The following is a 12,205-nucleotide window of genomic DNA, read 5'->3' on the forward strand; positions in this document are numbered from 1 at the left end:
ACAAAGAGGCTTCAGAAAACATTGTGGACTGGTTTTCCAGCTAAGCAAATCAAGCTTGCTCCATGCAGAGCTTGGACCAGGCATAGACAGAACTCAGTTGCCTAGAAAAAAGGCTGTTCCGTGTGAAACTCGAGCTTGTACCGCTGAATAAATGTGTAGCTAATGAGGCAGCAACTGTGAGAAGAAAAAGGAAACTCTCATCTTTAAGAACCCTTGGAGAACCACATCCTACCCCTGCCAGCCCAGAGCTCCAGTGCAACACTGGATGAATCAGGTAAGATGAATCCTTCAGAGGTGGCTGCTAATTCCAGGTTCATTTTTCCAGTCCTGCACCTGAGACACCAGAACTCCCACGTGCACATATGTCAAGGGCCCGCTGCTTTAATCGCTTTAACTTCTGGAATAATTAAACACTTTTCCACTTGTCAGAGGGGGAAGGGGTAGAATTAAACAAACAAACTAAGCCTGAAAACTACGAACCATCCAAGGTCAGGCTACACTGGGCAATTTCTGCCTTGTTTTCCTGTGCCACAGCAGGACAGAGCTCTGCCCCCAGTCCCACTGCAGTGCTGGGATGGGAGCCCATGGGCAGAAAGAAGCACGAAGGGATCCCATGGAGAGAAGGATTTGGAATTCAGAGCAGGATTGGAGGCTCTGCAGCAAACAATGCACACAGTGACTGAGGAGGATGAAAGGAAACATGGAATAACACTGCCCTGTGGCACAGGATGATGCAATGACAGGCTGTATCCTCTGCCCAAGGAGCAGAATTAGGATGGCCAAATTGGTTTGGTTTATTGTTGGGAGGTTGTGTTTGGCCTTTTCAATGGGAAGATAAAAAATGGCTGAGTTTTAACCCCTTCATTCCATGAAGACAAAGTGCAGGGTGAAGATGCAGCCTTTAAAGGAAAGGCCACACTGCAGCATGAACAGGCATAGATGAAATCCTAATCTCCCCACTGCTGAGGAAGTTTCTAGGACTTGGAGCTCAGCTCCAGACCTCCCCCTTGGGTCTCTGTGAACAGCCACAATGTCCCCAGCAGATGCCAAGTCCTTTGCTGCACTCACCCCTCACTCTCTCCTCTCACAAGCCCATTCCAGGTTCAGCTATGTGCTTTCAAAGGGGAAAATTCATCAGCCACCAGTCACACCCAGCCACAAGGACAGGGCAGATGCCTCTGTTGGCAGCAGCTCTTTGGGCCTCCTGCTCTGAGCCGTGCCCATGGCCAGGGATGCTCTGAGCTGGAGCTGGTGAGGGACCATGAGCAAGAGAGACATTAATTGAGGGGTTTGTGAGCCAGACAGAGGTTCTCAGCCCACCTGTCGTGGCTCACTCAGACAGAAAGCAGAGATCATTCATGCCACTGAGCACAACTTTCCCCTCACTATAATCCTGTGTCAGGGGAACTAAGTGATGTGACAAACTAGGACAGGAGGTCTCAAGCTGCATCTTGATCGCAGCGTGTGAGGGCACCCTGCAAGTTCCAGCTGCACAGGGTACCCCCAGCAACCCCCAGACACAAAGGAAAGCAGGTTACACACACTACTTTGTCCATAAAGGCTTCTGCAAATCAGCATTCAGTGCAATTGCTTACAGGACAGGAAAGCATCAGCCCTGCCCACCAACTGCTGCCTTCAACACCAAATCAGTTAGTGGATGTGCTGCTCTTGCAGGGAACTCTGTGTAAGAGTTAAAGCTGGGAGTCAGCTCAAAGGGAAGCTGATGAGCAAAGACAGCAGGATGTAACTGGCAAGCAGCTAGCAAAGAGGTATTAGTGGTTCTGCTGTAACCAGACTGCACTCCAGAGCCTTCTCTACACCCGCAAAAAGGCAATTTTGTGGCCAGGAGTACCACCAGGCACCTCCTCTGCCCCAGGCTCTGCTTTGGCACTCTGATCCTGGGCTTGAGGTTGCCTTCACAGCTTTCACTATCCCCACAGTCAGCACAGAAGGACCTGAGCCCACTTGTGCTGTGTAGGAGGCAGGTGGAAGTGCCAGCTGAGGTTTGCCCATCACTTGGCAAACCCTGCACACACACACATCCCTCCTCACCCCCAGCTTTCCTTACTCCAGGTTTTACCCTCTTCTCCGAGGTGCTGAGGAATCCCTCTGCTGCTGCCTCCAAGAAGTCTAGGATGGGGCTGAGCTGTGTCAGGCTCTGGAGGCTCCTCCCTGCAGCCCAGCAAGCGAGCGGTCAGCGTCTCTGCCTCGGCTCTGCTCTCTGGGGGGACAAGGATTCAGAAACACAAGAGAAGAAACAAGTCAGTCTGAAGGAACTGACAGGCTCCTGAAGCGAAGGAGACTCTGTGAAAGATCTAAGTGAATAGCAAAGCTCATCCCAAGCACAAGCAGCAGAGGAAAACCACTTTACTATTCTCTTTAAACTCTATGAAAGGAAAACGTCTCATTTATCTAAGAGAGCACAAAGCCATAAAGCAAGCTGGAGGTTAACACCAGGTTTGCAAGGCCACTGCTTTGTGTCAGACTCGAGTAAGAAAGGAGCTTTCAATCCCGAGGCTCAGCTGTGCTCTGCCCCACGCTGGCTGCCAGCCATCGATCCAGCCCTCGGGGCAGCGATGGGGACAGCCCTGCATTGCAGGCACAAATGCTCCAGGATCTTGGCCAGCACACAATAAACCTCCTGTATCCAAGGATCCAAGCTTTCTCTGCTTTGCCCACTCATCCTGCCAGAGGTTTCACCTTACTTCTTACCTGTTTGCTGTGGGGTTTCTCCACTGCTCTGTTCCCACTCCGGCAAAGCTGCACTCAGCTTGGGATTCGTGTCTTGGAAGAGCTTCAGAAAGGACTTGAGGGTCTGAGTGTCCAGGGGTTGAGCACCCTGGCTGTGACTATCCTGAGGCTGTGCATCCTGGGGCTGAGCATCCTTCACTTTGCTCAGCAGCTTCTTGAACACTGCCTGTTCCCCTGCCTCAGCCAGACAGGCAGCCAGAGCCTACAGCAGAACAGACATGCAGGAAGGTTTAGATAACAGCATTAACTGCCCTAGACAAAAGGACACAAAAAGCAGAATCCTGAGGTTTTGTTCAGGGGACAAAAAATAACCAGACACACAGCACTGAACTCAAGTTCTGGCCTGCAGCCACCAGCCCTAGAAAGGAGGGCAGCAAACCCTGCTGCCAGCCCTTATCTCTACAGCAAATCCCACAGACTGAAGCTGGTTCCAGCACCAAACATCTCTTCATGTCTTCCCCAATCAGCCCAAGGCCAGTAAATGTAAGAGACCTGATAAGCCATGGATTAACACCTGCTACTTTGGAAGGCTAGGGCAGGGGATAGTGGATCCAACTGCAGAACAAGGAGGGCTCACTTGCACAGAAAGCAGAGAGCATTTCAAGTGGGACTTTCAGCAATCTCCATCCTCAATCACAATCAGAGAATCAGAGAATTTTAGTGGTGGGAATGGAGCTCAGAGATGATCCAGCCCCAACCCCCTGCCCCGGGCAGGGACACCTCCCACCAGAGCAGGTTGCTCAAGGCTTTAGCCAACCTGGCTGTGAACACTGCCAGGGTTGGGGCAGCCACAGCCTCCCTGGGCAACCTGGGACAGCGTCTCACCACCCTCACAGGGAAAACTTCTGCCTAATATCTAGCCTAAATTTCCCCTCCTTCAATTTGAATCAGTTACCACTTGTCCTGTCCCTGCAGCTACTAACCAAAAGTCCCTCTGCAGCTTCTCTGGAGCCCCTTCAGCTCCTGGCAGTTGCTCTGAGGTCTCCACACAACCTTCTCTTCTCCAGAAAGAGAAGGAACAATGGAGTTTTGCCTCCTAGAGAGAGCTCTGGAGAGGATACACACACACACACACACACTGAGTGCTGTGGGCTCTCAGCATACCTAGCAATCAAACCCACAGCTCCAAAATCTACTCCAGTGACCTGCAACAGCAACCAGAGGCAAACATGCCTATGCAGTATGGAAATAAAAGGCAAAGATAGAAGCTGGAACTCTTGCTCCCATTTCCCCAGAGGCCTTTCATGCTGCCCCTGAAGACACACACTCCCCAGCTCTCCAGGAGAGGTGCAGCCTTCAGGAGCAGACAGACTTTAGTGGGGACTCCAGGGATGCTATAAAGGTACCTTTGAAGTGGGGAGCTCAGCCCTGCTCCAGGGAGCAGAGCCATTTCTTGCTGTCATTGTCATTTTTATCCCAATGATAAAAAGACTGAATGCAACTGCTCAGGGCCTCACTTGGGGGGGTGTTGGACTAGCTTCTCCTAGCAGGTGTAAATGCTGACAGATTAGGGCAGCCTGGCAGTGCAGTGACCTACTGCAGAGAGTATCCACAGAGGAGGAGCTGCACAGTCCCAGCTCTTGCCGCTCACGGCAGTTTTGCTGCTGAACAGAGAGTGTGGACATGAAGGGCTGTGCTAGAAAGAAGAAAGGAAATGCCTCAGACGTGCTGGAGAACAAACTTAAAGGTGTTTTTTGGTGTTTTTTGGTGTTTTTTTTTAAAATGCAAACATTAATTTGTAATGAGACTTGATAACCAGATCATGTTTGTTCTCTAGGTTTGCATGCCTGGCCCTTTCCACATCAAAATGAGGCTGTAAACTAGCAAAACAGCTCCACTCTCACCAGCCTGAAGGTGCTCAGATCCTGCCAAATACATGTTTGCACTAATAGGGATGAAAAGCGACTTGCATTGTTGCAATATACTTTTTTAATTTGGGGGTTTGAAATCAAAAGCAGCACAGCATTGTTACCCAGAGCCCCAGGTAACTTCCCTTCCTCAGTGCATGGATTTGGCTAATGGAAATGAATTTTCAGAGGCTGAAAGGCTCTACTATTTATAGGCTCTTTCCAGAAGACTTTTTCCTGGACATGCAGCTCAGTGGGAACAACAGCCTTTTAGCATTGTTGTGAAAGAGCACACAGTGCATTTCAGACTTACTTTGAAGCATTAACAATTCCCAAAGATCCTGGGAAAAAAATGGAGAAATACTGATATTAGCTGGAACCACAACTTCCACTTAGCTAGAATGTGCTCCTAGTGCCTGGGACACTGCAAATCCCTTCATGGACAAACTGGCACAAACTACACACGTTCAGCTTCCAGCTGGGAGCAAGGGATGTGCAGGGAAACTGAGTCACCAAGACCTTGATTAAGCTTGAGCTGTGCCACCAAACTGGTCCATGCCAGCTAAGAAGTGTGGTCCCAGTTGAGGATGTCAGTTCTGGTGGCCACAACACTCCCAATTCTCCCCTCTTTCAATTTCTCCCCATTCCCCCTTGTTCTGTCCCTGCAGCTCCTAACCCAGAGTCCCTCTGCAGCTTCCCTGGAGCCCCTTCAGCTCCTGGCAGGTTGCTCTGAGGTCTCCACACAACCTTCTACTTGTACACAAGTACACCAGAAGAGGGGAAAAAAAAAAAAGGTTCTCTGGCTCTGTCACCATGAAAAAAACACCCCAAACCCCTCACAAACTCTCAGTCCTAATCAGGATGCAGAATACAACAGGAAACTTCTTTCTCCTGCCGCAGCCAGAAATTCCTGCAGCTGCAAATGAAGGACAACAGCAAGTGGACAGGCCCAGAGGCTATGGAAATGATCCACAAGCACAGTGACATTTATTCTACGTGGGAGAAGCAATGCTCCCCCAATTCATCTGAGCCCAGGAGTAGAGGGAACAAATGAGCTGTGCAATAATTTGAATTGAGTTTCTCTAAGAGAGCACAGGAAGATAAGACTTGACACCAGCAAAGCTCTTCTGCGCTTTCCCCAAATTACTGCAATTTCAGGCTTGTTCTCATTTCCAAGCAGGTTTCAGCCAAGCCAGAACCAAATTAGATAGGAATAGTTTATGTGAGATATACAGAGAAACTCTTAAAACAAAAACAACCCCAAAAATCACATCTCCCTAAACTGAAAAGCAATTCATCTGCATTTTTCAGTCTGGGGCACAGCACAGAACATCACACTTGGAGAGAAGCAATAGCTCTCACAAAAGCCAGGCCTGCACCATAAACCTCCCTGGGGAAAAGCCCCACAACCAAAGGAGTCTCCACTGGAGGTAGGAGGAATAGGACCAGTGGAGGGAGCAGACAGGAGTGCTGCAGGAACCACCATGCAGGGATGAGCTCACCAGCAAAGGAAGAGAAATAGAGGCTACATCCAAGGCCATATCCCACTGAAAGCAGAAGAGCCTGACCACCAGGACAGCCTTGGGGCCAACAGACAGGCTTGAAATCCCTCCCTGAACCACTCTGCTCCAGGCTTGACTGCTCAAAGCACATCACTGCTTGCCTCGGGGGATCAGCCACCCTCAAAAGGCTCTGGAGCAGAAGGATGTGCCCGAGGGATGGGGATCTCCCCTGCAGCAGGGCAAGCACCCCCAGCAGGAACGCTTTCTGCAAAGAAACAGCCTCACTGGCCTCCAGACCCACTTTTACTTGCCCTGAGGCAGCCAAGACTTCAAGTAAATGACTAGGAAAAGAATACAAAGAAAGGGAGGTGGGGGGAAAAAAGGAGAGAGAAAAAAGATCCATTGACATCTACCACAGGCACAACCTCAGCCTTGATTACACCTGAGCTTGGCTTTAAAGACACACCACTGTGTTTCCCTCCCGCAAAGGAAACACCAAGGCCTTGTGGGAAAAAGCTGCTCCATGTCCTGGAAACACAGCCCAGACCTTGCTGGTGCCCACAGGTCCTGCTGGTCCCAGAGGGGAGCTCAGGGAGGCACAGATCTGGCTGAGCCCTTGCTTACAACAAGCTGCAGCCTGTTCCCCCCACTGCCCTGGGGCTGACACTTTTCATGCTTGTCACAGCTGAGAAGTGATTTTTCAGGAAAGGCTTAAAGAAAATCCATTTCTCATTTATTCAGCGTTTATTTATAGCTGCAGAAAAATTGTCCAGTTACTGCTCTGCACTCAGACACCCAAACTGGCTCTGAGCTTCACAACCTCTCGCTTGGCTCCTGCTGCAGCAGCTCATTTGGGAGCACAAAGGGCTGGGAATGGGTCTGTAAACGGGGCTGAAAACCTTCCCTGCTGGGTCTGGGAGGTGCCGAAGGAGCATCACACAGCAGTGACTGCAAAGCAATAGCCAACAGGGCACTGTGCAGCACAGAGCTCTGCAGCTCACCCCCCTGAGCACTGCCAGCACAGCTCTGCCCTGCCATGGCACAGGCAGCACGGGGAGGGATGTGATGAGCACTGTCTGCTGGCACAGGGGCATGGAGCTGCCAAACCCCTCCTTGGCAGTGCCCACTCCCACTGCACAGCACCCTCCCAGCTCTGCTCCCATGGTCAGGGTGCAGAACAGGTAAAACCTTAAATCTCACTTATTAATCTGATCAGAGCAACAAATAAATGCACAAAAAACCCAAGTCCTTCTCTGAGTAAGGCACTCAAAGGTCCTTGTCAGCACAGCCAGGCTTGGGCTCACTGCTCCAAACATGAATTAGGACCCAACTGTCTCCCTCCTAATGCCCCAGAGGTGTCAGGTTCAACACCATCAGGAGAGTCAGCAGCCAAGGGAACACAGGTTTCCCTCTGTGAACACAGAAAGGCTCAGCAGAAGACAATCCTGAATTTCCCAGCTCCAGGAAATCCTCCTCCCTGCTGTCTTTTGGGATTTCTTTTTTCCTAATAAACATAGTGCCTTGGGCTTTTAACAGAAGAATGTCACCAAGGGCAAAATGTCCCATGGCCTGTGGTCACACTGCTGCAGGAACTGCCCAGAGCAGCACAGGAACCCAGAGAGCATCCCAGTCTGAGAGCAGCACTGCTCAGCTTCCAAAGGCTGCATGACCATGGAAGAGCCAGCAGGGAAACAGTCACACTCTCATTTTCCCCTCCAAAAGGGCACACAGGGCAGTTCCTGCAGCCTGGTATGAAAGATGCTGTACCAGAAACAGCCTGGATGAGGACAGCAAGCACAGTCCATCCTCACTCACACTGACCCTGTGACTGTCTGTGTCCTCCTCCTCCACTGCCACACCAACAGACAGGAATAGTTTATGTGAGGCATACAGAAAAACTCTAAAAGAAAAACAACCCCAAAAATCATATTTCCCTAAACTGAAAAGCAATTCACCTGCATTTTTCAGCCTGGGGCACAGCACAGAACATCACACTTGGAGAGAAGCAATAGCTCTCACAAAAGCCAAGCCTGTACCACAAACTTCCCTGGGGAAAAGCCCCAAAACCAAAGTAGTTTCCACTGGAGGTAGGAGGAACAGGACCAGGGAAGGAGCAGACAGGAGTGCTGCAGGAACACGGCACCATACAGGGATGAGCAAAGGAAGAGAAATAGAGGCTACATCCAAGGCCAAATCCCACCGAAAGCAGAAGAGCCTGACCACCAGGACAGCCTTGGGGCCAACAGACAGGCTTGCAAACCCCCCTGAACCACACTGACCAGGCTTGGCTGTTTCTGTGATGGCTCTGAGCTGGGACAAGGACTGGCACATGGCTAGCACTGCTCAGAGCATCCTTCAGCATGAAGTGACACCAGACTGGGCATCCCCTACAGCAGGAACGAGCAGCACTCCCAGCTCTAACTGCTCTCAAAGGAGCACACTGCCAGGAGAAGCACAAACTGGGGGCACCAGTCCCCCCCTTGTCTCCTCCTGTCCCAATCCCCCCAGCAGCTCTGCCACCCACAGAGCACAGCAGATGCTCCACAGCAAACCAGCACTGAGGGCTTGGGAAAGCTATTTTGGGATCTCATATGTCACTCGTTTACAAGTCGTTACAGTTCCCGTGCAAATGCCATAAACAGGAGGAGAGAAATCCGTGCTGGAGCTCTCCTGCAACACAAGGATGTCTTCAGGGCAGGACACACTTCTCTACCTGTGTGCAGGAGCAGCTTGCACTTAACAGATGCTTCTCTCCAGGGTGTTTCTCAGGTGAGCACATGTTGCCCTTCAAAGGCATCAGTTTCCCATGAAACAATTTCCTCAACAAGGCACAAACTATTCTAGCCCTCAGCAGGGTGAAGGAAAAACTTGTATGACTTAGGGAAATAAACACACCTACCTCCTTTTGAGGGGCACCAACTCCTCTGCTCTCCTCGAGTCTTTCCAGCACAGCCTGGGCATCAGAGAAAACACTTTCATATCGAAGAAAGAAATCCAGTGTACAGCTTTTGCTCTCTGCTGCTGTGAGAGAGAAACAAGATGAGTTATTTGCTAATTGAAGGGATTCACAGAAAGCAGGATGTGATTGAAAGGCATCAGTTTGTAACCAGCACATGGGCTATAATAAGAAAACTGTGACTTACAAATCCCTTCTGAAGATATCACACAGCCTGGAGGGAAAACCAACAGTTTATTTAACACCAGTTATAAATGGAACATTTATTTTAAACCCAGTACAGCCTCTGTTTTCCTCCCATGCTGAACGGGAGTTTAAAGGATAAGGTAACATTAGCAGGCAACTCTGTTCACTTGCTGTTAGACAGATTGTCTGATCAGCCTCGTGTCCTGCACAAACACAGATCCCACTCACAGCAGATGCAATCACATGCCTGGGCAAGGGAAGTTTTGCTCACTACAGCTCTGTGCTGAATGTGAAGCAACTGCAAAGGCCAAAGGAAGAAAATCCCTGCAGAACAGAGGGATATGTTGGTGCTATTCCCAGTCCAGGACAAGCTAAAAAAGATGAGACACAGAGGCAAAGATCCCCTAGACCAGGAAAATGGGAGTCAATGAGTTGCAAATAAAAGCAATGCTGTGCCCAGTGAAGTCTCACCTGAATCCCTTGATTGCCCTTTTCCCTCAGGAGGCTCAGCAAGCCACTCTGCTCAGCATGGACAGGCTGGGCAGGGCCAGGGCCTGAATCCTCCTGGAGGGACCTGGAGTCACTCAGTATCACCTCCTGGTGAAGCCAGGTGTGACTCACGGCGAGTTCCTGGCCAGAAGGAGAAACATCTGCTTCCATTTCTGCTTCTACAGGGCCAGGAAAAGAGGAAACTCTTTGAGTGAGGAGAATATCTGGTTTTCCTTCATCAGGTTTTCCAGACTGGGGCAGGCTATTAGCTTCAGTCTGGTTTCCAGATGAGTGTGCTGCTCGACTGGAGACTTCTCTCACTACCTGGTCCTGAGTAGAGCAGCTTATGAGGTCCCTGAGGAGGATTTTGCAACTAACAGCCACATCAAACAGCTGCAGACTGTCTGCCACAGAGATAACTTTGGTGAAATTGTGTTTCCCCAGGGGGAGTTTGCCACTGTACATCATCTCCAGGAAGAGTGCAAACTCCTCAGGCGTCACCACGGAAGCATCGATGGTGTCTGTGCTGTCCAGGAGGGATTTAAACAGCAGGCTGGCAGCTGCCAGGACCACCTTGTGTGCTCTGAAAGGCACATTCCCAATGAAGATGGTGCAGTCACACAAGTGCTGCTCCCTGCACAGAGCATACAGCTGGGGCAGCAGCTGCTGGCTGTAGCGAGGGAGCTCCATGGCACCTCCTGCCCTGCTCTCTCCGTGGTCTCCACTGCTTCCACAAGGCTCAGTTGGGGAAGGAAAAGTGGATCCTGTTAGCATTTGGCTCAGGTAGCAGCAAGGCAGAAAGAAAGAGTAAGCAAAAATTACTTTGTAGTTTATACCTCCTAGTAGTTTACTGTGCTGCAGTTCAGGGGTTTCATAGATTTATAGATTGCTAAGCGGTTGGAATGGAGCTCAGAGATGATCCAGCCCCAACCCCCTGCCCTGGGCAGGGACACCTCCCAGCAGAGCAGGTTGCTCAAGGCTTTAGCCAACCTGGCTGTGAACACTGCCAGGGTTGGGGCAGCCACAGCCTCCCTGGGCAACCTGGGACAGTGTCTCACCACCCCCACAGGGAAAACTTCTGCCTGAGATCTAATCTAAATCTCCCTCTTTCAATTTCTCCCTATTACTCCTTGTCCTATCACTGCAGTTCCTAACTAGTCCTAAAGAGTCCATCTGCATCTTCCCTGAAGCCCCTTCAGCTCCTGGCAGGTTGCTCTGAGGTCTCCACACAACCCTCTCTTCTCTGGGTTACAGCCAGAGGTTCCATTCTGAACTCACACTCCCCAAATTCAGTAACTTACCCTGAGAGCTGAAGAGTCTAGAGAGTGTTCAAACCTAAATGAGCAGATTTGGGCTGAGTCTGAGTCCCAAGGGCTACAAAAAGGGAGCAGAGTCCCCTGATGTGCCAAACAGCTCAGGGAGGTGTGAGCTGAGGCACTGCAGTGCCAGGCTGTGCCTGCAGCCAGGGGCTGGAGCTGATGCTGCACTCAGCAGTTGGTTTCTGCAAGGGCAGGTAGGGAAGCAGGGCAGGATCACCTGTTCAGACCATCTACCAAACACAGAAAATCTGAGGTGTTGGCTTTGACCTGCAAAGGACTAAGTGGTTGAGACCAGTTCACTTTCTCCCCACATCACTGCTAAGATGAGCAGGGCCACAGGAACATTAGAAACAGAGGTCTGTTGTAGCCCAGGGCCTGCAGCATGCCCTTCTCAGCACACCATGGCCCTAACTCATTGATTTAGGAGTCTTTTCCTCCAAGCTGTGTTTTTCTGCACAAGTCCAGAGCCCTAATCCCACCTACCAGAGCCTCCCTTTTACCTCCCCCCTCCCTGCCCTGTTGCAGGAGGGAGAACAGATAGGACATCTGCCAACAGGATTTTTATCAGCAGGATACCTGGAGTTTTTGTCTAAGCTAGACAAGATAAAGATGTTACTGCCTTGTCCACACTCCAGGATGCCTAACACTGGTGCAGGCCACAAAACAGCATGAGCACTAGAGAAAGAGCACCTGGATGGACATGATTTACACGACCTTCAACACTTAACATCTTTGCACTCAGCTTTGTGCTCTCTTGTAGAGAGCAGCATTACCCATCACCAGGGCACGAGCTTTGACAAGCCAATGCACACACACCACCTCGAAGCACAGAGGCAGGCTCAGAGCAACTCCCAGCTTGCACCAAACTGCAAGTCAGAAGCAGATGTTGTGTGCAGGCTCTTGCTCCTCCAAGGCACCAACCCCTCTGGAGCTGTGGGCAGCAGGACCCATGGGCAGGCAGGACCCCATTTGTCCTTCTGCAGGGCACTGCCTGCAGTGGCTGTGAGAAGACAGGAGAAGCCAAGAGACTTCATCTCATCCCAGAGCTACAGATGGCTAAGCAACTGGTTGGTGGATCCCAGACATGCAGGAGAGCTCTCCTGCATAGCCAAGAGCCCCCCCAGGCTTTAAAGATGAAGTGCTATGGAACTTGTT

General features: G+C 50.7%; 1 protein-coding gene across 1 annotated transcript in view; it reads right to left on the bottom strand.

Annotated features, from left to right (window-relative positions):
• ZBTB40 (zinc finger and BTB domain containing 40) overlaps window positions 1-10,421 on the bottom strand; it is a 23,143-nt gene extending 12,722 nt beyond the window's left edge. Inside the window, 6 exon segments of the mRNA XM_009082874.1 lie at window positions 2,081-2,165; window positions 2,167-2,221; window positions 2,713-2,953; window positions 9,000-9,118; window positions 9,714-9,758; window positions 9,761-10,421. Coding sequence (XP_009081122.1) covers window positions 2,081-2,165; window positions 2,167-2,221; window positions 2,713-2,953; window positions 9,000-9,118; window positions 9,714-9,758; window positions 9,761-10,421 — 1,206 coding nt within the window.
• Window positions 10,422-12,205: the final 1,784 nt, after the last annotated feature.

The sequence above is a fragment of the Acanthisitta chloris genome, unplaced genomic scaffold (genome assembly GCF_000695815.1).
Source record: "Acanthisitta chloris isolate BGI_N310 unplaced genomic scaffold, ASM69581v1 scaffold1159, whole genome shotgun sequence".
Lineage (NCBI taxonomy): Eukaryota > Metazoa > Chordata > Aves > Passeriformes > Acanthisittidae > Acanthisitta > Acanthisitta chloris.